The sequence below is a fragment of the Aspergillus fijiensis genome (assembly GCF_003184825.1).
Source record: "Aspergillus fijiensis CBS 313.89 unplaced genomic scaffold BO72scaffold_30, whole genome shotgun sequence".
In the NCBI taxonomy this organism is placed as follows: Eukaryota; Fungi; Ascomycota; class Eurotiomycetes; order Eurotiales; family Aspergillaceae; genus Aspergillus; species Aspergillus fijiensis.
Window position 1 is genome coordinate 137993 of NW_024469006.1, and position 25258 is coordinate 163250.

General features: G+C 53.3%; 11 protein-coding genes across 11 annotated transcripts; 7 read left to right on the top strand and 4 right to left on the bottom strand.

The window, feature by feature from the left end:
- Window positions 1-228: 228 nt before the first annotated feature.
- Window positions 229-1176, top strand: BO72DRAFT_143578 (uncharacterized protein). Its single transcript, XM_040939182.1, has one exon. The coding sequence runs from the start codon at window positions 428-430 to the stop codon at window positions 980-982; it is 555 nt and encodes a 184-aa protein (XP_040800249.1). The 5' UTR covers window positions 229-427; the 3' UTR covers window positions 983-1176.
- On the top strand, window positions 1070-1749 carry BO72DRAFT_449025 (uncharacterized protein). Its single transcript, XM_040944925.1, has 2 exons — window positions 1070-1510; window positions 1611-1749. The coding sequence occupies exons 1-2, from the start codon at window positions 1372-1374 to the stop codon at window positions 1691-1693; spliced, it is 222 nt and encodes a 73-aa protein (XP_040800250.1). The 5' UTR covers window positions 1070-1371; the 3' UTR covers window positions 1694-1749.
- Window positions 1750-1890: 141 nt separating this feature from the next.
- Window positions 1891-2204, bottom strand: BO72DRAFT_449026 (uncharacterized protein). Its single transcript, XM_040944926.1, has one exon. The coding sequence runs from the start codon at window positions 2194-2196 to the stop codon at window positions 1978-1980; it is 219 nt and encodes a 72-aa protein (XP_040800251.1). The 5' UTR covers window positions 2197-2204; the 3' UTR covers window positions 1891-1977.
- A 3598-nt stretch (window positions 2205-5802) lies between these two features.
- On the top strand, window positions 5803-7092 carry midA (putative cell wall protein). Its single transcript, XM_040939183.1, has 3 exons — window positions 5803-5860; window positions 6058-6609; window positions 6748-7092. Exons 2-3 carry the CDS (start codon window positions 6157-6159, stop codon window positions 7015-7017), a joined length of 723 nt encoding a protein of 240 aa, XP_040800252.1. The 5' UTR covers window positions 5803-5860; window positions 6058-6156; the 3' UTR covers window positions 7018-7092.
- An 879-nt stretch (window positions 7093-7971) lies between these two features.
- On the top strand, window positions 7972-9633 carry BO72DRAFT_449028 (uncharacterized protein). Its single transcript, XM_040944927.1, has one exon. It carries the CDS (start codon window positions 8403-8405, stop codon window positions 9444-9446), a length of 1044 nt encoding a protein of 347 aa, XP_040800253.1. The 5' UTR covers window positions 7972-8402; the 3' UTR covers window positions 9447-9633.
- A 291-nt stretch (window positions 9634-9924) lies between these two features.
- Window positions 9925-11429, bottom strand: pex19 (putative peroxisomal membrane protein receptor Pex19; the record flags this gene model as incomplete). Its single annotated transcript, XM_040946955.1, has 4 exons — window positions 9925-10038; window positions 10132-10625; window positions 10782-11120; window positions 11210-11429. The coding sequence occupies 4 exons, from the start codon at window positions 11427-11429 to the stop codon at window positions 9925-9927; spliced, it is 1167 nt and encodes a 388-aa protein (XP_040800254.1).
- Window positions 11430-13302: 1873 nt separating this feature from the next.
- Window positions 13303-13872, bottom strand: BO72DRAFT_449030 (uncharacterized protein). Its single transcript, XM_040944928.1, has one exon. The coding sequence runs from the start codon at window positions 13768-13770 to the stop codon at window positions 13351-13353; it is 420 nt and encodes a 139-aa protein (XP_040800255.1). The 5' UTR covers window positions 13771-13872; the 3' UTR covers window positions 13303-13350.
- A 131-nt stretch (window positions 13873-14003) lies between these two features.
- Window positions 14004-15175, top strand: BO72DRAFT_144182 (uncharacterized protein). Its single transcript, XM_040939184.1, has one exon. The coding sequence runs from the start codon at window positions 14373-14375 to the stop codon at window positions 14991-14993; it is 621 nt and encodes a 206-aa protein (XP_040800256.1). The 5' UTR covers window positions 14004-14372; the 3' UTR covers window positions 14994-15175.
- A 191-nt stretch (window positions 15176-15366) lies between these two features.
- BO72DRAFT_380341 (putative bZIP transcription factor) lies at window positions 15367-17078 on the top strand (the record flags this gene model as incomplete). Its single annotated transcript, XM_040941386.1, has 4 exons — window positions 15367-15546; window positions 15911-16127; window positions 16201-16701; window positions 16753-17078. The coding sequence occupies 4 exons, from the start codon at window positions 15367-15369 to the stop codon at window positions 17076-17078; spliced, it is 1224 nt and encodes a 407-aa protein (XP_040800257.1).
- A 1149-nt stretch (window positions 17079-18227) lies between these two features.
- On the top strand, window positions 18228-20183 carry stm1 (putative telomere and ribosome associated protein Stm1). The gene is made up of 5 exons (XM_040943128.1): window positions 18228-18409; window positions 18742-18760; window positions 18970-19143; window positions 19215-19359; window positions 19473-20183. The coding sequence occupies exons 1-5, from the start codon at window positions 18389-18391 to the stop codon at window positions 20026-20028; spliced, it is 915 nt and encodes a 304-aa protein (XP_040800258.1). The 5' UTR covers window positions 18228-18388; the 3' UTR covers window positions 20029-20183.
- A 1053-nt stretch (window positions 20184-21236) lies between these two features.
- BO72DRAFT_431255 (putative glutaminase) lies at window positions 21237-24483 on the bottom strand. Its single transcript, XM_040943129.1, has 5 exons — window positions 23881-24483; window positions 23410-23821; window positions 22347-23352; window positions 22164-22294; window positions 21237-22112 (listed from the first exon to the last, which is right to left on the bottom strand). Exons 1-5 carry the CDS (start codon window positions 24135-24137, stop codon window positions 21417-21419), a joined length of 2502 nt encoding a protein of 833 aa, XP_040800259.1. The 5' UTR covers window positions 24138-24483; the 3' UTR covers window positions 21237-21416.
- Between the last annotated feature and the right edge of the window lie 775 nt (window positions 24484-25258).

A 25258-nucleotide genomic window follows, 5' to 3' on the forward strand; every position in this document is an offset into this window, starting at 1 on the left:
CAACCAAATCGGACTGGCGTCACTGCAGCCAACAGTATGTAGATTTGGATGTATGTATGTACCGGTAGGTAGTTGGACAAAATAATCTCGGCAAGGATAGCCCTGAGGGGTCGCGGAGGGGTTGAATGAGATTATGAGTTCAATTCAGGTGGCAAAGATCGTGGCTGGTGAAATTCTTCTGCTATATTTATTCTCTTGACGATAAAAAATGCCACACCATATCCCAACGAGAAAGGGGGGGAATGCTTGAACCTGGGCCAAGGCCAGAGGAGCAATTTTTTTTTCTCTCTTCTCTCTCTCTCTTTTCCTTGCCCTCACGGATATTCCCCTCGCGGCGCTATTTCGAAGCTGCACTCCCCGCACTGCCAGAGAACGTGGCCACCCGTCCGATGACTTTTGGTCGGGAAGAAAGAGAGAAATAGAGCGTATGTGGAAACAGAGCAAGAATGCGAAGAGGAAGTATAGCTTGTCAAGATGTCCTTGCAAGTCAAAACCTATATCAAACACAGACGAAAGAATTTTTTTTCCAGTGACCGCGGCAGGATCGATCTTGTATAAAACTAACGGTATTGGACTAATCACTACAATGGGATTCATAGCTGGTCCTGGCAATCCGGAGATGGGCATGCATAAGGTACTCCAGGCTGCTAGGGACCTTGAATTGTTTCGTTGGCCTCGGGACAAGAACGGTGATGTAATCAGGAGACCTGGATCAGCTCCGGCAGGCGATCCAAGATTTCCCTTCATGGATCTATGTACTCTTACCTTGATGAGAGAGGGAGGTGAGAGTCAAAATAATTCATTTAATTCATCTGGGACAGTCTCCATTCATGATCGGAGATGCATTCTTGTAAAGGGTTCCATCCCGCGTCGGAGACTTTTCTGTCTCTCATTGGTCCCGGTCTGCTGTTTGCTTGCTCAGTCTCGGCTGTGGCTGTTATTGGCCCTGTCAAGTCAAGCACCCGGTCGGGTCCTTAGGTAATCTCTCATCTCGGACTCGCTCTAATCTCCGCTCTTTCTCTCTCAGCACCACAATTGTGTTCCCAGCGTCGTAGCCATAACCGCCACCTGTTTATGCAACCACTGATTACACTGTCATCGACAGTGCTGCTCATGGTGTTCCACCGGTAGACGATAGACGGTCGACTGAATTCCCTGAGGATCTCTGCAGGATGGTCTTCCGGATGCTTGGGCTCCAAGCGTTGGAGGTGTGTGTCTTTGGGCATAATGGACTCCTCTCATCCCTTCATCGCACAGCAGCCTAATGCTAATGCACTTTCCCTTCTCTCTCAGACGCTGCTCGTTCGTCAGGTTTGTCAACGATGGCCGAAGTCCGCTGCGAAACCTTAAGACTGACCAAAGTCGCTCCTTATGACAAAAAAGCTGCTCTCCAGCCGGACGTTTCACCGCGTCGTTGGGAAGGTCCATGAACAAGTTGAACGTGTGAAACACGGCGTGCCTCCGCCAGAGACGCCCCGGATTAGCAGCTCCGGCCGTCTCTCAAACCCTGGTATGCCAAACAACACATACACACAGATTGACTGCCATCTGTGTAGAGTCTCGAAACACATTGAGTGGGGATTGGTGGTCCTGACAAGATACATTCCTAGATTCTACCCCGAGAAGGTTCTGGGCATACTTCAAGGAGGAGTGCCAGAATCAATTCAAAGGAAAGCCCACGGAGAAATACTGATCGGCGAGCTGGAAATTCGACTGCGGAGGCTCATATCAACCAATCTATATCCCTATGATACCCATCAATTCAGACTGTTTATTTAGTAATTCTCCGGTTTCTTGCTTGGTGCCAGACCAATTCATGGTGTATTGCATAGCGTACATCCATCATCCGAATCAGCGTCGAGCGAGCACTCGTCCTGCCTCGTCCACTTCATTGAATCGGCTCTCTTGTCCACCCAGGTCGAATCTGTGAATGAAAGTAAACATCTCACAACTGTAGGCAACATGAACCATCGATGTTCATATCTTCGCACCAGCAACCTCGATCTCGGAAAATCGTCGACTGAAGAGATAGGTCACCCAGGGAGAACTCATGCATACGATCAAATGCCCACCTCGTAGATATCGAGCCTTGCCCATGTCGCAGTCGGCACGCTCGCGTATGCGAGCAAGACCTGCAAAGCCGCTGGTAAGTTTTGCACAACTGACTCCCTTAAGGCAAGGCAGGGCAAACCGCATAGACGAGCACAAAACCCTATAAATCTCATCTACTCAGTACGAACTCAGGGTTGAAGCAGTCACCAACTTAGGTGGATTTGTCAAAGACCCCCCAAGCATTCAAGCTTACTCACTTCTCCAACCGACTGCATGGGTACATGTACACAAATCAGATGGACATTAGGCCGACCCTGTCTGTCCAGGAGAACATCAGCATACACACACACACACACACACACAAACAACATACGCACGCACGCGTAGGCCGAACCCACACGCACTCCGGTAGATAAACCCGCGCAACCCCCAAAGCTCCAACCCGATCCACGTAGTCGTCACCACACCCACCCACCCATCTCTCCGGGTTCCAGATCCAGACCCCTACATGAAAGTGCATGCAAGTACAGTACTCAACCCGACATAGTAGCCCCCTCTCCCCAAGAGCTCAGTCACGTTGGATGACGACCACCCCGGTGGGGGAGGGGGGAGGGTTGGCAGTGAAGAGTGCAACAGGAAGTCTAGAACCCGTCACCGACTGCCGATCAGCCGGAAAGCATTCGAAGGGGGGAGAAGGGGAGGCGCGGAATGTTGTGGAAACGACGAAGGCATGCCTTAAAGTCCGGAGAGTTATCTACTAATTGATCACCTTATCTGAATGCATTGCAGAGACAGTTGGCTATTATGAAGAAGGTCTCATGAGTCAATGGAGTATTATTGGATTGGAAAGTGGTCCCATCTTGTTTATGTTGCATTTTGTAGTAGGGTTGAATTGGAAGCCAGCAAGCAGTGCGTGCCTCCCCGTCCGTGGTTACAACTTACCGCTACAGGTGTCATGCAGGGTCTCGAGGGGGTCTGGTCTAGGCTGGGCCTTTTTCCAGGCTGTTTCCCTCGCCTCCCGTCCCCTTAGTCTACCCTTAGTTACCCTTCCTTCTGTTTACTTTCGCTACTTATGTTTGTGTGATTGCCAACTCAGCAGTCCATTTCCAAAATTACTTACAGGCATGAGATACAGAGTTGAGTTACAAGTCGCAGCTTGCATTTCCCGTAAATTTGGTTCGGGAACGTCTACAACCCAAATCGCAGAAGTGGCCGCTAATTAACAGAACCCACGATCCATATGCATGTTAACTATGCTAACTTGCTAAGGGAGGATTAGACGGGGTACTCCGTAGGTATCCTCTTCTTCGTAAGCGTCAGACAACGAACATACGGTGAGTCAGACAGAACTGATGGGAAGTGACGCTGTGGCAGAGTCAGCAGGGAGTGGCTTCGCTTTCGTGGCAACTGCCGGCCTTTCCCTCGTGGCAACGCTCGGGTGGCTTGCTAGCAACTATTGTTTTTGCGCTTAAGCTTTGGGCTATGGGTGTTTACGAGGGTTGGATCAGGTGGTTTGTAAGACTCCTGCTAACCAAGTTACTGTCTGGAAGGCCCTGGCGGTGGCTTGTTTATCGTACTGTACTGTGTGATGTGTCCGATTGATCGTGCTCAGTCCGTCTCTGCAGGTAGTGGCTGATTTCAGGTGGCTTGCGATGGGATCGAGTGATTCTCAGCCGGGAGCATGGGCTCTGGTACTGTGCATCTGTGCATACTGTATCTCCTGTACGGAGTAGCTCGCCGGGATATCCGGGATTGAAGCAATGCGGCTTAAGAGGTATGATATCGAATGATGCATACGGTACATACATGACTACATATTAGTAAGAAGAAGTCAGCCGGGTCTGCGGTGGTCTGAGGGTTGAGGGGAGGATCTCTGCATGATGATAGCGAGGCTTAGACGATAATCAACAACTCTAGCATGTTGCTCTCATACAGATTCCTACATGGGTAATCCGACATATTGGAAGGCGAGAGAAATTGCATGATGGTTGAATTGCGAATGCAAGTCGCTTAGCAGTTGACTCTGCTGCTGTCGCTGCACGGTCTTGCAGGGTATGAGCAGCCCGGTACAATCAGCTCTAATGGGTAGACTTTAGGATGATATCACTCTAGAAATCGCATGTCTACATCTGAGACACCCTTACATCACGGATCAGAGAGGTGGAGGGGAGCTGTGAACTGTCTTTTTCTGAGGGACTCAGGTGTCAACGAGATCTGATAAGACCAAGCTTTTCCCCATCCGATCATGCCTCGACTGCGTGCGACACGCAAGCTTTGCCCATTTCGACATTGTCCAGACCATTTGGTTGTTCCGTGGCAGACTGGCCAGACACAAGTCAAGACCAATGGACTCGTTCGAGATGCACAAAGCTCAGGGCAATAATAGTATCTATGCATCCCAATTGCTCCGGATAGCGGAATAACACCCACCGTAGGGCATGCTCCAGCATCGCCTAGTTACCCAAGTGCTGTACACATATCCGTAGGTCAAGAAGGGATGGATGGCTTGCCCCTGCAGTTCTTTCTGTCTCGCCACGCTAAACCATGTTGGATGGTTAAGGCGATCTTCCCACCCCGAAAGAAAAAAAAGAAAAAGAAAAAAACAGAGTCTGATTATGGAGCACCGTCGGCTGCACCGGCATAATGTCGATGGGTCTAAATCGAAATTTTCTTTCAGGCACGAGACCGGGTGCCAATCAGAAATTCCTTTTTCTGCAGTACCTTTTTGCACCATGTCCCAGGGTCTGTCTGATGGATGATGTGGACTGACTGAGTAATTGCTCCACTGCCCACGACGCGGAGGAATGCGGGACTTCCAGGCGAAACATGAAGTCCAAGGGAGAGAGACTCGGGTTGGTGGATGGCATTGTTTGGGATGTTTGAGTCTTGCCTAAGGACCTAAGGAGTAAGGACTGTAAGAAAGGAACTGAAGATGAACCTGAATGAGGTTCTGTGGTACTGTCATTGTTGGTACATCGAATCCACGGTACAGACCTTAAAATAGTATCACCGAACCATAGTCGCGGAATCTTCATTAATTTGTTAGAGATCGGATAAAGATCTCCCACACTATCAATTTGGCTAGTGATGAGAGGGGGGGGTGAAAAAAGCAGTGTGCTAGCCTAAGCAGTCATAATTAGTGGTCTACGGAGCACTGAGTATTGACTTGATATGGAGACAGATAGACAGATAATAATCCTTAACGGCCTTAGGGTATGAGTGAGACCCATTGATGAAGGAGGTTCGGGTGTGCCGGTGGAAAGACCACGAATCAAAAGTGGGATTGCCGACCCAACCTCCCCCTCCGAAGCCCCAAACAAAGACACTGCCCCGAAGTCAGGCGCCTGAAAATGCTCACAAAAGTCACAATGGGCTAACAATGCACAAAATGTTCCAAAATTTAGTGAACCCCCTGGTCAATCTGTCTCATATCGCTCCCGCTGACTGGTCAGTGGACCTCATTAGCGCCAACACTAGGGAGCGCCCACGGCTGGGCGCGCGTTTACCATTGGTGATTTTGGATTGCCTGGCCCCGGTGACTTTTCAGCGGCCGGACGGTTGTGCAAAGGATTGCAGTGAAATGAGTGAGTGAGTGAGTGAGTGAGTGAATAAGTGACTGATTACTGAGTGAGCGAGAGAAAGAGAGAGAGGCAGAGCGGATCAGTCCAATCCTTTCCTTCCCGTCCCCCCACTGCCACTCACTGACCTTTCCCTTCCCTTCCCTTCTCGCCCTCTCCAGTCCTTTTTCAATAATCTCCATCCCGCACCTCCTTACGCTCTTTCTCTTACCCACTCCATATTGTATCGTGTGTGTGCCCTTCGGGTGTCTTCTACATCTGCAGTCTCTCGTTAACCCCTCCATCTTCCATTTAGACACCTATCTCATCGGTGTCTTTACCCACTACACACTCTTCCCGACTACAGATACGATCGCTTACTCCCATCTGGGCTTTTGTCGCGTTGGAAATCTGACCTCAATATACCCATCTACGTCTCGTCTGACAGTCATCTCCCACAACCTCCGTCCGTTCGGCGCTGGAAGCCTTTGAGAGATACTTGACTTCCGACTTAATACTCCCAACCAACCAACCAACCGCTGTCATCATGCGAGCCGCTCGTCTTTCGTTCCTCCTTTACTCCCTCTCCCTCGTGGCCGTCGTCGCTGGCCAGAGCGCCGCGGTCACGGGCGTAGGAAACGCTGTCACCTCTGCTGCGGCTGCTACTACCGCAGAGGTTGCTCCTACCACAACGTCCGAGTCAACCTCATCAACCGAGTCGACTTCATCCACCAAAGAGACCACCAGTTCCACTACCAGTCAGCCTGAACCCACGACTACGTCAAGCTCAGAGACCACGAGTACCACGGAACCAGCAGCCAAGACAACCAAAGCAGCAGATACGACCGCGCCTCAAACTACTAATGCTGCCGCCGCCACCACTACCTCGTCGAATAACAATAACAACAACAACAACAATAACAACAGTAACAGCAAAGATAGCTCTACGACCACTTCTGAGACCACGGCCCAGACCACGGCTACCCCTGTCGTTAAGACCGTCGTCACCACTGAGACCATTAGCGGAACCCCTGTGCAGACCACTCTCACCACTACCTCCACTCCGGCTAGCAGCGCGACCGATTCTCCCAGCCTCAGTGGGGCCTCTTCCAACAGCTCCAGCGGCAGCTCCGGTCTCTCGTCTTCTCAGAAGAAGATCATTATTGGTGTTGTTGTAGGTGTCGGTGGTGCGATCATTATTGGAGCCATCGCGGTGGTGGCCTGGAGAATCCATGCTCGCAAGGCTGCTCATGACAACGACGAAGCTGCCGACCTCATGAGCGGCACTGCCGTCGGATCCGGTGCTCGCGAGAAGGCTCCTAGCCCCGGTGCCGGTGGAACGCCCTTCAAGACCACGCTTGACCAGTATCACAACCCTGGTCCGGTGAATGCGGCATCAAACTTTTAAGTCTGGCCCGATCTTCGGTCTCTGTATCTGCTTGTCTCAGATAAGATACAACGTCTGGATATTCGCTCCGGAACTGTAAAGTTTGTACGATTATGACGCAGTTTTCATGGCGCTTGTGGGCGAGGAATTCCTCGAGTCTGATTTTTATCGTTATTCAGTTCTTTGTCCCGATGTGTGTTTCACATTTGCAGAACCACCCTTCCCGTTCTCTGATAGACTACATGTCGCTTCTTTCCGACATACACTACACTCCTTGACATAGCACAGCGGATTTTGTTCTAGCATGATTGGTCTCTGTTTACTTTGATTCCCCCCTCGAAGCATTTGATTCATTCTAGGGGACGCTGGACAGTGGCATTCTCGCGTCTCACTATCTTTGCTCTCTGGATTGCAGGTCTTCGATCTCAGCCTTCAAAAAGCTTTTGATTGTATGTATTTAATTGACCGAATGTTTGAGAAGTATCAAGTTTGTTCGCTGTAGGATCTGCGGTAGATCGTTGACTAAGACGGCGCCTCCTGAAGCATGAACTATGCAATATGTTGCTTCGGGGGCGTCGAGTAGACGGTCTCATGACCAATGGATCGACTACGTATTCCCCTGCAGATGGTCGCTGCGCGTAACGTTTTATATCCCGTCCGGCAGTATGTCGTCATTATGCTTTGCCTAGGGATGCTTTGTAGAGGAAATGAATGTGTTTTAGGGAGGGGTGTCTTTTGAATGGCTACCACTGAACCTATGAAAGGATATACAGTTTCGACTCGACACAGTGCTGTATTGCAAGTGTTCAATCCCACGTTCGGCTTGTGTAGGTGGATTCCAAGTTGCATTATCTAGCCTGAACCTGAGAAAGAACGCGTTTCGCCCGGGGATTGTCCCTGATGATCATCAAGCTTTCTATAAAGAAGCATGATCCTCAAGTTGACTACATTACCGCCTCCTATTTGAGGCGGAGCTGACATGTCCGATCTACCTTCTTAACGCCTGAGAGCCTGAGGGATCAGGCATGAAGCCACTGTAAGCACGTGATTACGTGTTTGACGCGGACGCGTTGCGGGAGGGAATTTCCCATCCGGCATGCGAAATGCGAATACTTTGCCTTATCGCAGTGGCTGGGACAATCTTCGAAGCGACAGACACCGCTGTAAATACCGCCAGAACACCTTCTCGCCATTGATGCTTATCATCCGTTAAAGTCCTCTCATTTTCTACAACCGATCTTATCTACATCCACGACCATAGACAGAAAGTGGGACTACCGCTCGGAACCAAGCCCAAAACCTCACTGCTCGTACCGCGGGATCACATCACGGCCACCGAGAACAGTACAATTGCACTACTTCTCTCCTTCTCTCCCTATCCGCACCGCAACAATTCTTCGCTCGCAATGATGCTCGCGACGCAGCCTGTATATCAGCAGCAGCAGCAGCAGCAGCAGCAGCAGCAAGAACACCAATTTTCGAATCCAATTCATACCACCGCAACCGCACCATTTGCCCGGACGCACTCGCACTGCAGCACACCCACGCGTCCCTCACCACTCTCTCCTCGCCGTCACCACTCTTCACCATTCTCGTCCTCCTCAACAATGACCACCCCCAGCACTCCCAACACCAGCAACAACAACAACAACAACCGCAACCTCTTCTCCAGCCCACTGGCCAACACCGCCAACGCCGGCGCAGCACCTACCGACCCCGAAACCCCATTAACAACCTTCCTCCCCTCCTCCCCACTCCAACCAGACGCATCATCAGCATCCTGCTTCGGATCGCCAGTCCGAAAACCATTCTCCGCTGCCATCACGACCGTGGGCCCGCTCTTCTCCTTCGACCCCGACAACACGAAGGAAACAACAACAAGCCCGATCGCATCCTCCACCAACAACCCCTCCCGCTTCGCCACCCGCTACGCCGCCCAGATCGCCAACCCGCTCGCCAACGCCGCCGCCCGATCCACCAGACCCTACACGGGGACCTCGGCCTCGCCGGCGGCGCGCACCACCCGGCGCAACGCGTTCCTGAACCGCGTGAAGCGGGACCGCGCGGACGGGCGCTTTGAGAACCGCGGCGAGCAGCTGGTGCTGCTGGAGCATGTGGCGGAGCAGAAGCGGTGGGGGGAGGCGATGCGGCGGTCGGCGGTGAGTGAGTTTGGGCTCGGGTTGGATGGGTTGGTGGAGGAGGAGGAAGTCGAAAGGGATGATGAGGGTGAAAGTGAAGGTGCGGAGATGGATGCGCTGGATCATTATCTTTTGGAGCAGGAGCGGGGTGCCTTTGCTGCTGAGGAGATGGGGGTGGAGAGGCGGTACGATGCCCCGGGCTCGGGCTCGGGCTCGTTTAGTGATGAGGATTATGATGATATCTTTATGGATTTGGTGGGGGGGACGGGGATGGAGGAGTTTGCGCATAGTCAGGAGATGGATATGTCGTGATTCTTTGGGGTGGGATTCGAGCGTAGTGTTCTGAGGGAGTGGTTGTCTGGTTCCGGATGTCGCTGGTCGACTTCGGGGCTGATGGAGACTTGTATCATGGACTGCTTGGGCGTTTGCTGGAGGTTGGACTTAGGAGTTATGTATATATACTATATGAGACCAGTAGACGATGGTTGCAGGCTCTGGGTATATAATGTATGATTCAATGGCATGGACACGACGTACTATAAGAAGTATGATTGCCATTTATTCACTCTCTAGGTCCCTCCCTCTCATAATTTTTACACACGGAGTCACTACTTTCTCGTTGCTAGCCACTACATCAAACCATCATGACATACGTCTAGGGAGAGCGCAAACGCAGGGGATATATGTACAAGACATAGACAGACAAATGCCAGAGAAACGGCGATCATCACATCCGACCAAATTAACATCAGCATCCACCAGTGCGAGAACAACTTGAAGAAATAGACCTCTACTGCTGCGGACAGTCCGGGGCGCCGGCTCCGGCTCCGGCCCCTCCACCCATAAGATCCTCCATCATGGGCGCCGGAATCAGCTCATCCGGGGGATTCCCACAAGCTTGCATCTATACAACAGTCAAGTCAGTTAATTTCGATCAGATCAGATGCCCCAAACCGGTCCCACGGTTTTTGGTTGCAAGCTGGCCGGCCACACTCACCTCCTGCATCTTCTCCCACACATACTCGCGACACTTGGGATCCTCATCCGTGTACGCCTGCTCCTCGAACTTGGCGACGATCTGGGCCACGACGCCGGCCTGCTTCTCGTAGCGCTGCAGCTCCGCGTCGGACACCTTGCCGGAGGCCTTGTTCTCCGCCAGCCAAGGGCCGAACTTGGTGTCGAGCTCCTTCATCGGCTCGTACAGGATCTCCTTGTTGGAGAGCTGCTCCATCATCCCCTGGAACATCTTGGTCAGGTCGGCGTCGTCGCCGTCGCCGCCCGCGCCGGCCTCGATCGCCTTGATCAGCTGCGCCACCAGGTCGTCCGCATCGTCTCCGTCGTCTTCCTCCTCGGCCGCGGCCGTCGCCTTGTCGCCGGACTCCTTCATGCGCTCGATCGTCCGCTGGATCGTATCGTTGAAGGTCTCCGGTGTAGCCGTAGCCGTAGCGGCGGCGGCAGCAGCAGCAGCAGCAGCAGCAGCAGCATCAGTTGCTGCAGGCGCAGGCGCAGGCGCAGGCGCAGGCGCACTCTTCGTCGCGGACGCTTCCCCAGCCGTCGCACCCCCGCTACCCTTCTTCTTGCTCTTACTCTTCTTCTTCTTGCCGCCGCTGCCGCTGCCGCTGCTACCACCACCACTCCCCTTCGCACCCCCCGCCTCCCCCTTCATCATATCCCCAACCAACTGCTTCAAAAAGTCCTCCGCTGACACCCCACCCTCCTCGAGCAACTTGGCGAACATCTCCGCGTCCTTGTCGAGGGACTCCTCGTCCCCAAACCCCTCGGACATCCCCCCGGCCGCCGAGGCATCACCCGCGCCCGCGCCCGCGCCCATCAAATTAGCCATGTCCTTCTCGAGTTGCTTGAGGAACGCCTCCTCATCCAGATCAACATCCTCCGTGGCGGGTGCGGCGGCGGTGGCGGTGGCGGAGGAAGGCGGCTGCGTGGTCGTCGTGGAGGCGGCGGGTTTGTTGAAGTTGTCGAGGACGTCTGTTTTTGTTTTCAAGTTACCCCGCTTGCTGTTAGCCGTCACTCTTATCACTTTACCACACGAACAAAAGTGGGAGGGGAAGACGGACCGTCTAACTCGTCGAAATCGGAATCATCCTCGTCGTTGTTGGCGGGTTGCGCGGGTTGCGCGGTGGAGGATGTTGTGGTGCTCGTGGGGATGGTTGTCGTGGTCGTGGTCTCTGCGGGGTTGGTGGAGGGGCTGGATGGTGTTTGGGCGTCGTGCTCGGTTGCGGTGGATTGCGTCTGCGCAGGGCTTGTGTCTGCTTTCGAGGGGTGGGATGAGGACATTCTCGGCGTTGCTTTTGGGATGGGAAGGTTGTGTATAGCCGAGGTGGTGTTGAGGAGGTCTGGGTCTATTCCAGCTTCTCCGGTGGCTGATCCGCAGGGTTTTTGTATCGATTAGATCAAGTTGCGGATTTTCGCGGTAAACGGATGGATCTCTTGTTTGGAGTTGGAGTCAATGAGTTGTGAAAGGGTGGATGGTGTCTGGAGGTGGGGGTGGATGAATGAATGGTTTAGGAGGAATTGAAGATTTGAAGATTTGTTAGCGTTGGCCCTTTCAGTCAGGTTTCCTTCTTCATGTGAAGAAGTCTGATTAATCCGGAGATGACATTGGAGCGCCGCGGCGCCGCGACTCAGCTTTCCCGAGGCCCCCGTCCGTTGGCGGGTTGGGGTTGGGGTTGGGGTTGGCTCTACTGCTAACCAACCACTAATAACTACCTAACATCTTCGAAATGCCGACCGATCATGTCGATTAAAGTGTTTGTTTTGTTGTTTCAGTGATGACCTGGTTGAATTGAATAGGGCACCATCCTGTGTTGAGGGGGTTACACTTGAAGTTATTGCACCCCAACTGGATTCTTTCTCTCTGCAATTGAGGGGCAAGACTCGAGCATCGATCGGTTTTTACAGGGTGCTATGGAAATGATAGCCAGGGATCAAATGCCACAAGCATCACTCAGTATACGTATGACATAAGAGGCCCTTCATCTGACTTTCCCCCATCTTTCTGGGGAAAGAGTGACAAAGCAATGCACCGCAAACCCCAGAGTCGAGTCGCACACAAGGGAGGTGCATGTCATTCTGCTTTTGCCTCGACTACAGCTGCAGGGTCTTGACTTCTACTGTTGTCGTTCGATGAATATGGAGACAAGAATGCCAGCTCGCTGTCTCTCCTCTCCCTCTCACGATGCCAAGGATCCAAGCGAAATGCCTGCGTGCCCTGCCATCAGCCCATCCATTGTTGCGAACCCTCAGCTGATCCCATGGCTTGCACCTCGTGATGATGATGATCCCTCCCCGGATTGCCAGGCCTGTAGTAAGCCGCGGGCATTTACACATATTGAGGTTGCAGATCTGGGAAAGAAGCGCTGTACTGTATGTACTGTATGTACTGTATGTCCTGTGCGTAGTAGGCGAGGGCCGACTCTCGGCCTGCACAAACAGACTCCCTCCTATCGGAGGTCTCCTAATGTGTTACTGTATCGGTACACTTGGGGGATGGCAAAGTCCGGCCTGGGTCTGGTTTCTGGTCGCATTCAAGAGCACGAGTAGTGCTTATGTCGCAGGGATCTCATCTAGCACTGTTATGGCAGGTAGCAAATTGTTGGCAGGTCGTCATTCCTGGTTGACAAGGGCAATTTAGTCGACCGCGTATGGTATGGTAAGCACACCAGGCCATGCAGACCCCCGGCCCGTGCGGAGGCAGGGAAAATCCTCGTCAGGTTTGGTCACGAGTGTTTGGTTCGTTTGGTTCGTTTGGTTGCTCCATGACAAGTGGCATGTCGAAGGTCAGACAAGACAATTGAGTTCTCAGATCGAGCAACTCGCTTCTCAGTCAACCGAGGTACAGACCACAGTCACTGCAAAGCATGCAAAGCAGGAGAGAGATGTGAGGGGAGGAGGGTCGACGCAAGAGGACAAGAATTCCGCCCCAACGGAACCCACGAAAAATTCTGGCCGGACCACCATCATCCACTGGTTATTGAATGTGGTCGTCGTGCTCTTGTTGCCCGGCCGGAACATCTCCGCGGGCTGTGGACCAGAGGGAAAAGAACTTCCCCCCTCTTCTCCTCCCCCCTCATCCCAGTCAACAACCATCATGGTCTGTCAGAAGGCAGACGGCCTGTAGGGGATACGACCCTCTGACCTCGAAAGAAGCAAAAAAAAAAAAAAAAAAAAAAAAAAACAGATCCTACCTACAGACAAACTACACATTTATCTCCAGTGTGACGAACAACCGGATGACGACGGAGCGCATGGAACATTCGAACAAATGCATTGATGCATCATCCCAGGTTCCGCGGACCGCGATCCAAAGCGTCAGACCGCGCGACACGTTCTCCTTCCTCCCCCCCTCTCCACCCGTTGCCCTGCATGGGGCAGGGCGGACGAGCTGGTGGCCAGTCAGAGGACGATCTGGACTTCGCTGCTGCGCAGGTTGCTGGCTCTTGTCTGCTGCCTCTCTGTCCTTTCTGGGTGTGCTCGCTTGAATGTCTGGCCGCCTGGCGTACTCCGTCCGTACCTTGGGCGGATCTTCGGCTGGGTCGAAACCTCGCGCGGTGGATACTTCCTCCCTCTCTTGGGAAATGGTGCCGCTGCCAGCCACTGAGGGTGAAGGAGCGAACATGCTGCCAGTTATTCCGAGATCACCTTAGCTAGTCAGTAGGTAGAAGTGAGCAGAGCGCAGCAACAAGGGAAGAAGTTTCCCCTCTCCTGCGTGGATTGAGCATGTCGTAGTGGTAGTTCGTAGGTATAGTTCTCCATTTCAAAGGAGGTTACCAATCATTTATGAGAACGCTTTGAAACAAAGTCCCCAGTAGTAGAACGGAAGCCCATTCCTATCCACTTGGTGGCCGTCAGACAAGGCCCGACCAGATTTTGTGGAAGCGGCGAAACCACCAACCCAGTCGATATTGTCTCTCAGCGCAAACCCCTCCGAGTGGGATTGAGAGGGGGGTCAGAATTGATTGGATCGTCTGTTCCTGGTTTTTTTTCACTTTTTTTTCTCGTCGCCCTCCTTCCCCTGGAAAGGCCAGTCGCACTGATTAGTCTGGATTCCCCCAAAGGGAATTTTGACGAGGCGAGTGTCAGAGAGCAAGAGAAAGTGAAAATTTTTACAGTGGAAAGAAGGAACGCAGTTTATAGAGTCAGGAGATGGAAGTAAAGAGGAAAGAGAGGGGAAGGAATGAGTAGAAGTAAAAATAATAATGATGATGATGATCAGATGAGATGATGAGAGAGTTTTTTTATTTCTATTTTCTCTTTTCACATTTTCCTTTTCTTCCTTCCAATACTAATCCTTCCACGCCTTCTGTTCCCTTCCTTCTGCTCCAAATTTTCCCTGACTACTTACTAGTCTCGCTCTTATGCTTTGCCCTCTTAAGGTCTACCCCGTTCTTGTTAGTAAATAATTTTACCTCACATCTTCCCACCCTCTCGCCCTTTCCCACTTTCTCCTTCCTCCCACCACGTCTTTCTGCCTGCCGATGCTCGCTGGCTATCTCTCACCACTGTTCCCAATTTCTTTTATGTCACTTGCTCCGCCGGACTCCCTGCGACCCTCAGCCTGAGTTCGCACGTTCCCCCCCCCCTCCTCCCCCCCAATTGCCGCTCATCCGCGCGTTTGCTGCGTCTGAACTACTATCTCGCAGCAGCAGCCCAGCCCTTCCCCGCCGGGATCAATCTTCTTCCCTATCAAGTGGTTTAAACACTGACGTGTTTTACCTCATTGAGACATCCCCATTATCTCATCTAATCTTAAAACGCCTCCACCGCGTTTACCCCAGCTTTGGCGAACATCGTGTCTCTGTGAAGTGTGAAGCAGGCCAAAGTTTGTTGGTTCGTCCCTGAGACGTATCTGATCTTCGATCTGTCATCTGCCCTGTTCTCTTTCCGGGGGGACTCTTTTTTTCATTATCTAAAAGTTTCCCCTCTTTTTTTTCTCCTCTTTTCCCCTCCTTTGGCTTTTTAGGTTGTATCAGCCAAACCCCGGATTCTGTTGGGTGACTCATCCAATACCACCATCAAATTCCCACCACCAACTCACGCAAGAACGCAAGGGGGGCACATCATCGCTATCCAAGGAAATCTTCCCATTTCCTTTCCCCTCCCCCCAAACCCTCAAGGCAATTTCCATCCAGGCAAAGAATCATTTCACGGAAGAGGGGGACAAGACATCAGAAGTCCTTCCCCCCCTTTTCCCTTTAGAATCCCAATGGTCTCTATGGTCGAGACCACCAGTCATCCTCTTCAAAATGAACCGGCCACGGATCCGGTCATTCCCAAGTCAGAGCCGATGCCTGAGGGTTCAATCAGTTCGGCAGTGTCCACGCCTGAGGCGGATGGCGAGATCTTAACCCAGGATGTGGCCCAGACACAAAAGCGAAAGGGTGGGAGAAAGCCTGTACGTAAGAAAACTGATCTGATCTTCTGAGAGACGAAGTCCCTTTGCTCGCTTCTTATAATTTTCGAGTTCCCCCCCTCTGGTTCATCTCTTATCTCTCTGGGTTGGGTTTGGGCGGGAGGTGACCCTGTGTGCCAGTCCGGGGCCCCGCACGATTATCATTTCTCATTATCATCACCTTTCCCTGCTGTCCCTTATCGTCCTGTCAGATCCCTCCCTCGCCCTCCTGCTTTATCTTTCAATGCACCTACTCTCCCCTTCCACCTGCTTTATCTCATTCTTACCCCCCTTGTTCGTTCCTGATTCCTTCTTTCTTATCTTGCTGCATTTTAGCTTCACTAGACTGACCCCCGACCCTTATCAGATCTACGCCACCTCGGAAGAGCGAAAGCAACGCAACCGCCAGGCCCAGGCTGCATTCCGGGAGCGTCGCACAGAATACATTCGTCAGCTTGAATCAACTATCAAGCGCAATGAGGAGTCTCTTCAGACGCTGCAACAGAACCATCGCACCGCAGCCGATGAGTGCTTGATGTTGCGATATAAGAACTCCTTACTGGAACGTATCCTTCTCGAAAAGGGTCGGTGTCCTTATCTATGCATCCAATCTCCCGATAAAGTTATCCTTGTCTCAGCCATGCTGACCCCTCATAGGCATTGATGTCCAAGCTGAACTGCGACTCAAGGCTGGGGCCCCTGGTACGGCTCCGGCGAAGCCCAACCTGATGACAACCAAGCCGCCCTCCGCCCTGGAGCGCGCTGCTGTCAATCGCAACTCCGCTCAAAGGCATCCCCAAGGCATCGCCCCCAAAGAACCTTTTGGCATGTCTCAGCATCGCGATGGCGCATACGGCATTCCCTCGCCCCAGTATCAGGCCACGCCTCCTTCGCATGCCTCCTCCCCATCCCATGCCAAGTCGCCCGCCTTCCCCTTCCAAGGTGCGATGTCTCCGGCTGGGGTGGATCCGCACACTCAACGTTCGCACATGATTGCCCACTCGCGGAACCTCAGCCAGACGACCCCTCCAATGAGTATCGGTCAGCCAGATACGGCGGAGCCAAAGTCTGCTCTCCCCAGTGCTGCGGGCCCTCGTGCTTCTCGTGTTCCTTCGGCCTACTATCCATCTCCTTTCCAGAAGCACTACGATCAACTAGGTAAGATATATCTGCTTATGAGTTTGTCAACTTGGCACTAACCGTCCATAGAACAAGAATATGATGCCCAGGCAGACATGATCGATGACGAGCATGAGTCGGCTGTCGGGGCCTCGTCCTATGTCTCCGGCTACAACAACCCGGGATCCGTGGCTCCGGGCGCCCATCCGATGGGACAGCATGGTCTCAATCAATACCACCCGCATGCTGCTGAAGGGACCAACGGCGCGTATGGCACCAACAACGCCCCGACCACCTCCTCCAATCATATCTTGGGCAACTATGAGCCCATGCTGGATGCCGATCCGTTCGGGCTCAGTGCCAGCATGCACTTCCAAACCCCCTTTAGCTACGAACAAAATAATACGCGTCATTGAGTTCCTGTTTCCTATGTTTGCTTCTTTCCATGCGTTGCATGTGTGCGACTTCTCATCTGCGGGTGATGTTCGCGAGGACGGAGTCAGGCTTCTTTCCCTGGCTGTGCCCCCGAGCACCTTTATGACTGGAAGACAAAAGTTGAAACTTCGGAGCATTGCCTGGCGTTTTGCGGTTGATACCATATGATTTGATGTTTCACTGCTGTTTCTGACGTTTTGATGCCGCGGTCGGTATTCTGTGTGACTTTTTCTCTTCTCAAAAAAAAGCAGCGTCGAAAGAAAGTGATTCATGTGAGGCATGTCTATTCTTGGTCTATATTTAGCTCGTTATATATGCATGATCGGCTCGCCGAGCAGTTGCATCGGGGCCATCTCCCAGCTCTTATGAACATATTTGATAATGGTTCCAAGTGAGATCTGCTTAATAGCGAGTTATGTCCAGCGCCCTGAGTGCGTCATGAATTGTAGATGAGCTCGGGGTCACATGGGCGGAATGTCACGTGATTTGCCCGCGTCGGACAATGACAGCATTGCCCAGCCAGCAATACCCAATGGCAGAGCAAATTGAGCACGAGCATACAGAAGCGGAATAGTGGACGGTTTCAATTCGTTCTGTGCAGGATCACTAGTCGAGAGACTGGGGACATTGTATCCAATGATGAATATCTGGGGAGCAGAGGGGGTTCAATCATTGCTATAGATAGACTAGAGAGGGTGCTATCTACAGTGCTCCGTTGGCGGGAGGAGCTCTTTTCGCTTACTTGGAGGAAACCAGCCTGGATAGCAGCTTCCAGCCTCCCACCACCCCGAGTAGATGAATATGCCTCACCCTGTCAGCAATAATGATGACAGATTGGCAGCGAACAATGGGCTCAGCAACGGTCATCGACTGCAGCTCGTATGCTGCTGGGAACCTACCTTACCTAGAACCTTGAAGCTCTTCTTGCAGGTGATCACTGAGCATCATCAGGGCGTCATCCGCTGGCCGTTTACCCTAAGCCCTAGCTCCTCTCGACCAATCATGGTGCTCATTGCCGAATTCGCTTAGCAGCAATCCGCACCTTACCGGATTGGGCGAGTGCAACCACAAACGTTGCCTCCATCCACCGTACTGTCAGTCAACCCCTTCACTCCAACCACTATCCCTCTATCTCCCCTATCCCATTTCCCATCCCCAAAGGAGAGGCCGGATACCTACTGTCGTCTAGGTTTCTGCCTGTGTCGACCATCCGTCACCCGTTCAGTCGGACCCGAATTGTTGTGATAGACCAAAGCCTTCCCCCGGAAGGCCCCGCATAAAACCAGGCGTCATGGCGGACGTCCGGTCCAAGGTGCGTTGTATTTTTTTTTCCTACGTCGAGGGGAGGAGGAGGACTTCTCGCGACACTCCATCGTCATCTATCGTTTACCGCGCCGATTGGGAACCAGCACCACCAAATTCCGCGTCAATCCGCTCGTCTCGCGAGGTCCTGAGCCGCCAAATTGAGCTGGGAAGGTCTTTCTGAGTGGGAAGCGAGCGAGCGAGCGGGGTTGTGAGCGAGGGATTTGACGAGGTTGCTTTCGGTCCAACTCGGTTGCCCAGCGCCCAACACCAAGAACTCACCACGTCCCATCGAGGATCAAACATGTCCCCCAGCTAACATATCTTTTTCGTGATAAATAGAACCTCTACGAGCTTCTTGGTAATTCTCGCCCTCTTCCTGCTGCTTCCTCAATTCCACCCTCGTTTGTGCTGCTTTCACTTGCAACATACATCATACCCTTGCGCGACTAGCGGATCCATCCGCATTGCCATCCATCTCATCCCACCCACCTGCCCATCTGTTGATGCATAATGAAAGAAGCGATCAATCTCTAACCTCTTGCGTGCTCTTGCGCCTCGCTACTACAGGCAATGATCCTGAATTGGACCCCAACAGAGAGCCTGAGCCTCCCACGAGGGCTGTAGACAGACCTGCTCCCCGTGTTGGCAAGCGCGATGCTCCCAAGGAAGCTCCCAGCACTCAGCCCCGTGCCGAGAACAACAACGCTCGCCGCGGCAACCGTGCCACTGGCAACGAGGCCGGTACGTTCTATGACCATGTCTCACAATCCGCAGCAACCCCGCCCCTCCCGGCTGACACTCCGATCGGATAGCTTTCCGCGACCGCAACGCCGGCCGCACCAACAACCGCGAGAAGGCCACCGAGGACCCCAAGGAGGGCCAGCGCCACGGTTTCCGCGCTCGTGGTGAGCGTGGTGAGCGTGTCCGCCACGACCGCCAGTCCCGCACCGGCCAGACGTAAGCAACCATTTTGTTTCACCCACCGCCGCCAGCGATCCGCCTCACTTGAAAGTTCCACATTCGGGCGGAGAACAGGATCACACAGAAAACTAACTTGATGCGTTCTGTAGCGACACCCGCAAGCAGGTGAACCAGGGCTGGGGTAACCAGAGCGGTGACAAGACCTGGGACGATGAGAAGGCCGGAGAGGACATCGCCCACAAGGACGAGAACGAGCCCCAGACTCCCGCCGCCGAGGAGGAGCCCGCCGACAAGTCCAAGTCCTTCGCCGACTACCTTGCCGAGAAGGCCGCCCAGGAGGACCTGAGCGCCAAGCCCGTCCGTGCCGCCAACGAGGGCTCCAAGCTCGACAAGAAGTGGGCCGCCGCCAAGGAGCTCAAGCCCCGCGAGGAGGAGGAGGCTTACATCAAGGGCAAGGAGGAGAAGTCCAAGCGCGAGAAGCAGCGCAAGGAGAAGAACGTCCTCGAGGTTGACATGCGCTTCGTCGAGGCCCCCCGCGGAGGTGCCAACGGCCCCCGTGGCCGTGGTGCCCGCGGTGGTGCTCGCGGCGGCCGCGGCGGCCGTGGTGGTAACAACACCAACGCTCCCCGCCCCAGCGGTGCTGCTACCAGCGGCGCTTCCGTCACCGTCGACGAGAAGAACTTCCCCAGCCTTGGTGGCAAATAAATGTGTTCATGCCTAACCCCAAACACCGTCATGTCCCCATGTCGAAAGAAATCTTGCGTGTGTGTGCGCGTGTGTTTTATTTTAACTAAATAACTCACCCCCCCCATCTGCCCGGTTCCAAAAAAACGAAAATTTTTTTCCATTAACTCGCTCACAAATGACACGATGTGTTCCGTTAATTTATCTTAATCCTTTTCTCCCCCTCGTCCTTTCCAGCCCTATCCCGCAGGAAAACCTCTTCCCCACCCGTTGAACCACTTCAGGATGCCTAAGGTAGTCGGACCGTCTTGTCTTTTCCGTGCGCAGTTAGCTTCCCTTTTGTCCGGGGCTTGATCGCGTGTCTTGAGAGCAAAGCCAATCTGATCGCCACCTATTATGCAAGTACGAGACCGCTGCATATGATTTTCCAAAAATATCTCCCCCAAAAAATGAGAAGATTTTCGCCCATATGCAACAAGAATCTCGCAGTGTGCTCCGTATTTGCCTTGGAGTAATGCATCCTGTAATCTCAACGGCTGGACATGTATATCTCGTACTTGGTCTCCTCCTCCCAATGCACAAAAAAAGCTTGGTATTCCCGCTCGATCGCTCGATCGCTCGGTCGCTCGAACCAGCCATCGCGGAATTCAGTTTCTTGATCTGCCTGCCCATTGCCCGGTAATGGCAATGCACCAAGTACTGTACTTGTATACCTTGCATAGGGTGTTTTGCTGCATCTTCGCTCTCTCTCGCGGCGCAGCACCCCGAGCCCCCCCTCCCCCCACCCCCCTCTGTTCAGCCAGTCAGTCGGTCATTTGATATGCAGATGAACGAGGTTTGTAGGTGGCAGGCAGGCAGGCAGATAGAATGGTTTGTGATTCTGGGACCTGGGACCTGGGACCTGGGAGCAGTACGTATAGTTTCTGTCTATCTAGTAACTTATAGTGTAGATTGTAGACACAGTGTGCAAGAGGATTATTCCTGTTGACCGGATTAATAACTTGTTCGCTATTCTACTATGCTAGGTCTACTAGTCTACTATCATACCATCCTACCATCCTACCATCCTCATAAGTCGGCACGTGTACTATGCCCCCCACCCCCCCCCCCCTTCCCCTGGTGGGAATCTGACTTTACAGATAGGTAAGGGGGGAGAGATTGGCCTACTTGAAAAGCCTTAACCAACTATCTAGGACAAAAGAGGTGTCCAGAGTGGGTGGTACGGTAGGGAGATTTGAGATTCAATTCAATTGTCTAGAGAGAGAGAGAGAGAGAGAGAGGGCTAGGGCTACGGTCCCTACTTCCTTCCTACCCAACTAGCAGCCAAGGAATCACCTCACGGCGCTGCGTATATATACCTGGGAGATAGTAGCACAAAAAGAACCCAGACTACGGAGTACTGGGTTGGGCTACAGCTCCGTGTTCTCAGGGCTATAGCCAGCGAGCTGCTCCACCGCTTCCGCCGCGGCGGCCTCCCACGCAGCCAACGTGCCCTCCGGGTCTGCGACGCCATCCAAAAAGGCCAGGCCCTCCCTCGCCCGCCCGCCGCAGGCGCGCTGGAGGGCCAGGAAGGCGAAGTGGCCGCCGACGACGGGGCGGGCGTAGAAGTTGGGGCCGGGGAACTCGCCGCGGCCCTCGGTGTTGTGCAAGTCGGTGAAGGGGAGGTCGGTGACGGTCTCGTTGACCCAGCGGGCGACGGACTCGAGGATCTCGCGGCGCACCTCCTCGCCGGCGACCGCCATGGCGAAGAACTCCCAGTCCGTCTTGGTGTACAGGTGGCGGCTGTCGAGCGGCAGGCCGTACTTCTGCCGCACGTTGTGGTACCAGATCGATTGGCGCTGGTAGATGTGGCGCGGGACGAAGCCGTGCTTTCTTTTGGGGGTCAGTGGAGGGGCGGGGGTGAGTGGCTTTTGGCCGATGTTGTGGACTGGAACGGAGTCGGGAGAGTTGTCGGTGCCGTCCAGGTGGAAGCAGAGCTGCGCGTCGGCGTAGAGGTTGTAGATCGTGGTCCAGGATCCATACCAGTCGTAGGCGAGCTTGGCGTGCGTCTGGTCGCGCGACATGCCGTATTCCTCCCACTTGGCGATGTAGGTATCCGAGATGTTCTGGGTTGATCAGCTCAAGCCGGGTTCGAGAGCTGAAAATCGATGACCTACCTTGTAATAAGTGACATCGGTGTGGTAGCCCGCCACCTCGGCCAATTTACTCATCGCATTGATGCCGATGATACCCTTCAAGGCCAGGTTGGTCTGCAGAGCAAGCCAGCCGGCAAAGTCGTCCGTGGACACTGTGGTGGTGTCAGTTCGCTGCCTGGTTACTGTCACGAAGGTATGACTTACGTTGGTTGGCGGGCTCGAGGGAGAACTCCACCAAGTAACCTGTCCACTGATCCCAGAGTCGATAACTGCGTTGGACCCATCTCTCAGCCAAGTGCTCGCCTTGCGTGCCACCGCCCCATCTGCCATCTTGGTGATCGATGCCGCCGAACATCTGCAGATTGACCAGAGGGAATTTGCCATGAGTCTCCTCGGGCAACTCGGGAGATGCACCCTGCGCCGACCAGATGGATGTCGCAGCAGTATCCTCCGAGTAGCGAAGGGAGTTGACAATTGCCAGGCCCATGATGAGGATGTTACCACATTCCTCCACAGGCATGTATTCGTCATTTCCGTCCGGGTGACCGGTGGCATTGGGGAAATGCGTCCCCAGATCGTGCATGGCGTACGTGTTTGGATATTGTCCACTCAGCATGTGCTCAATCAACGGCTCCAGCAGGTACGCCAGCCACCGCGGGTTGGTGTACAAGAAGAAGGGGAAAGCCGGGAAGATGACATCGATGGTCTGGAAATTGCCGTTCGAGGAGATCTCCTTCAAGAACAGGATGGGATCGTCGGGAGTCCCCGCGAAAGTGGTTGCTCCCATGACCTGGCGCGCGGAGAGCGCGACGATATCCACATAATCATGCGCACCCGACTGATAGGCATCCTGAGCGAGCTGGGCGGAGTAGTTCGCAGCCAGGAGGCTTGCATGAGCATAGTCACTGTAGTGGAAGCTCAGCAATGCCTCGACACTGGGGAACCACGACTCCCAGAGGGGTCGCATCAGGGTCAGCCCGCGCGCTGAAGCATACTGCACGACTGGATCTTGGGTCAATGCAAGGGTGAAGGTCACGCTGTCACTCCTGTGGCCATCCTTGGGGGAAAAGACGAAAGATTTGGAGAATGCAAAGACCGGCTCACGGTCGCCAATGGCGCGGAAGGCGTCGTCGTTGATGTTTTCCAGGACACCCTGGGTTGCGAATAAGCTTCTCACGGCCGATGCCTCTCCGGATTGATATTGGACGCCCTGGTCGGCACATTAGCCACGATGAATTCCGCCTTCAATGGGGGTCTGAAGACGCACAGCCGGTCCGGTAAAATGTAAAGTCCCCCATTCCGCACGATCCCGGATCTCTGACAGTAGCAACTCAGACTTCCTCTGGAGACGCCATCTGCGTAAGCTTGGCTTGCTCTCCTCGGAGCCATATCCATCGTATTGCCAGGTGAGCTGGCTACCCGCGTCTCCGCTCACCCAGCGTCCGTTGATATCCATATAGACATTTACGCTTGCGTTGCCATGCACGTGAATTGACACGTAGGAGGCGGGAATCGACTGCCGCAGAGTCGACGTAGGGGTGATAGGAGAAAGAAAGGATACGGTGATATCGAGCTGGTGATGGGCCGCGGTAGTTGCGGAGTTGATACGGTAGGTCAAATTGGTGGTGGACGCGTCGTAATTGGCTCCAAGGTAGGTAGGATACTCGATCTGCAAAACACTGTAGAGTGAACCATTAGCAAAATAATCGAATTCGTCCTCGGGGCGACGATGACCTACCCCGACACTGATTCATGAGGCTTGCCGAGCAAAGGATACACAGTGCCTGTGCTGGGGACCTGGGCCATGAGGGACAAACCCAGCTCCTCCCCCGTGTAGAAGATGGGCCATTTAGACCAGGGTTCATCTCGAGCATTGCCCAGCCAGGTGCTGAGATACGGATTTCGCACGATCAGGGGCAGAACCGGAGGGGTCAAGCTGGATGCGATACTCACAGTCGCCTGAAGGGCGGCTATGAGTACAAGGGAGAGGCGCATGTCGAGACACTGCTACGAATTGGCCAGTTCCAACGAGAATAATGATATTGACGTGCTCAGGAATGTAAGAGTAGCGATGCCATCTGACCGCAGCTGGGAGATGAAAGAAGGATGCCGCGAGGTTCAGGGATGGATCAGATGTTACAGCAGTTCCGATGATGATGCAATCAATCCGCCCCGTCCACTGACAGATCTGCGGGGGAGGTATAAATAGTAAGGATCGACAAAGCTGTGGGACTAGAAAGGTGCTTGGGAGTGTTACACAGAGTCACAGATTCTCGATGACAATAGTTGGGGACAATGAACTGAGTAAAGGATTCTAGAAGCTCGAGAAGAAGAACCAGAGCTGGAGGAAGGGGGAAATGCGGGGAAAGCTGAGGTGGAGGGATGGAGCTGAGGTAATCCGTGGCTGCTTTTTCCATTGCCTGCTCACAGCCTGGGCATTTTACAGTATCGAAGTCAATGATGATAAAGATAGCATATCTAATCATTAATGCCCTTGAGTCAAGTTCCTCCCATTAGTATACTGAAATGGCTCTTGCGAGCCCCGTCCACTTGCCTAGTACTGGTAAAGATCACATGTACGTACAGTCTGTACCTGATTTGTGGCTGACGTGTTAAACCCTATCCATCTTGTATACCCCTACTCCATGACCCTGCAAAAGTCGCCTCTCGTCCATAAGCTTAATCGCGTAATCATGCGTTCCACCTGAGGTGCCCTGAGGCGGCAGCTGGCCCCGTTACCTTAGGGCTCACCGACAAAGCTTAGCACAACATGCCCCTCATGTACTGTCCTTAGTTTAAGCCAACAAAAAAGCCAGAAATGGTGGATTGATCACAGTAATCACGAACTAAAACCCCAGATCAGGTTTCCGACTAAACAACAATTTTTTCGACTCCAGGCTCGTGTAGGTTGCTCTCTCCACTGCGAGCAGCGAAATGAGCAAAGATGCAACATGCCCTAATTAGATGCATACCCACGGGTGGAACGGACTAGCACAACGGTACGAAGTACCAACTGATCTTATTTCCTACTGTAGGAGGGGAATGCCAACTCTAGTGATCTGGTGCAATGGCAACCGGGCAACCAGCAACAACTCACTACCTATAGTCCCTGGTGC

What these genes read in the sequence shown, in the direction of transcription:
- BO72DRAFT_431255 (XM_040943129.1), bottom strand. Translation starts at nt 24,137, where the DNA reads ATGCGCCTCTCCCTTGTACTCATAGCCGCCCTTCAGGCGACTGTGAGT. An exon ending in TACATTTTACCGGACCGGCT is followed by an intron (nt 23,353 to 23,409) that starts GTGCGTCTTCAG and finishes TGTGCCGACCAG; the next exon opens with GGCGTCCAATATCAATCCGG. An exon ending in CCTCGAGCCCGCCAACCAAC is followed by an intron (nt 22,295 to 22,346) that starts GTAAGTCATACC and finishes ACACCACCACAG; the next exon opens with TGTCCACGGACGACTTTGCC.
- BO72DRAFT_449026 (XM_040944926.1), bottom strand. Translation starts at nt 2,196, where the DNA reads ATGCGGTTTGCCCTGCCTTGCCTTAAGGGAGTCAGTTGTGCAAAACTT.
- stm1 (XM_040943128.1), top strand. Translation starts at nt 18,389, where the DNA reads ATGGCGGACGTCCGGTCCAAG. An exon ending in TGCCACTGGCAACGAGGCCG is followed by an intron (nt 19,144 to 19,214) that starts GTACGTTCTATG and finishes CCGATCGGATAG; the next exon opens with CTTTCCGCGACCGCAACGCC. An exon ending in CAGTCCCGCACCGGCCAGAC is followed by an intron (nt 19,360 to 19,472) that starts GTAAGCAACCAT and finishes TGCGTTCTGTAG; the next exon opens with CGACACCCGCAAGCAGGTGA.
- BO72DRAFT_449030 (XM_040944928.1), bottom strand. Translation starts at nt 13,770, where the DNA reads ATGTTCGCTCCTTCACCCTCAGTGGCTGGCAGCGGCACCATTTCCCAA.
- midA (XM_040939183.1), top strand. Translation starts at nt 6,157, where the DNA reads ATGCGAGCCGCTCGTCTTTCGTTCCTCCTTTACTCCCTCTCCCTCGTG. An exon ending in CTACCCCTGTCGTTAAGACC is followed by an intron (nt 6,610 to 6,747) that starts GTCGTCACCACT and finishes AGCTCCGGTCTC; the next exon opens with TCGTCTTCTCAGAAGAAGAT.
- BO72DRAFT_144182 (XM_040939184.1), top strand. Translation starts at nt 14,373, where the DNA reads ATGATGAGAGAGTTTTTTTATTTCTATTTTCTCTTTTCACATTTTCCT.
- BO72DRAFT_449025 (XM_040944925.1), top strand. Translation starts at nt 1,372, where the DNA reads ATGACAAAAAAGCTGCTCTCCAGCCGGACGTTTCACCGCGTCGTTGGG. An exon ending in CGGCCGTCTCTCAAACCCTG is followed by an intron (nt 1,511 to 1,610) that starts GTATGCCAAACA and finishes ATACATTCCTAG; the next exon opens with ATTCTACCCCGAGAAGGTTC.
- BO72DRAFT_449028 (XM_040944927.1), top strand. Translation starts at nt 8,403, where the DNA reads ATGATGCTCGCGACGCAGCCTGTATATCAGCAGCAGCAGCAGCAGCAG.
- BO72DRAFT_143578 (XM_040939182.1), top strand. Translation starts at nt 428, where the DNA reads ATGTGGAAACAGAGCAAGAATGCGAAGAGGAAGTATAGCTTGTCAAGA.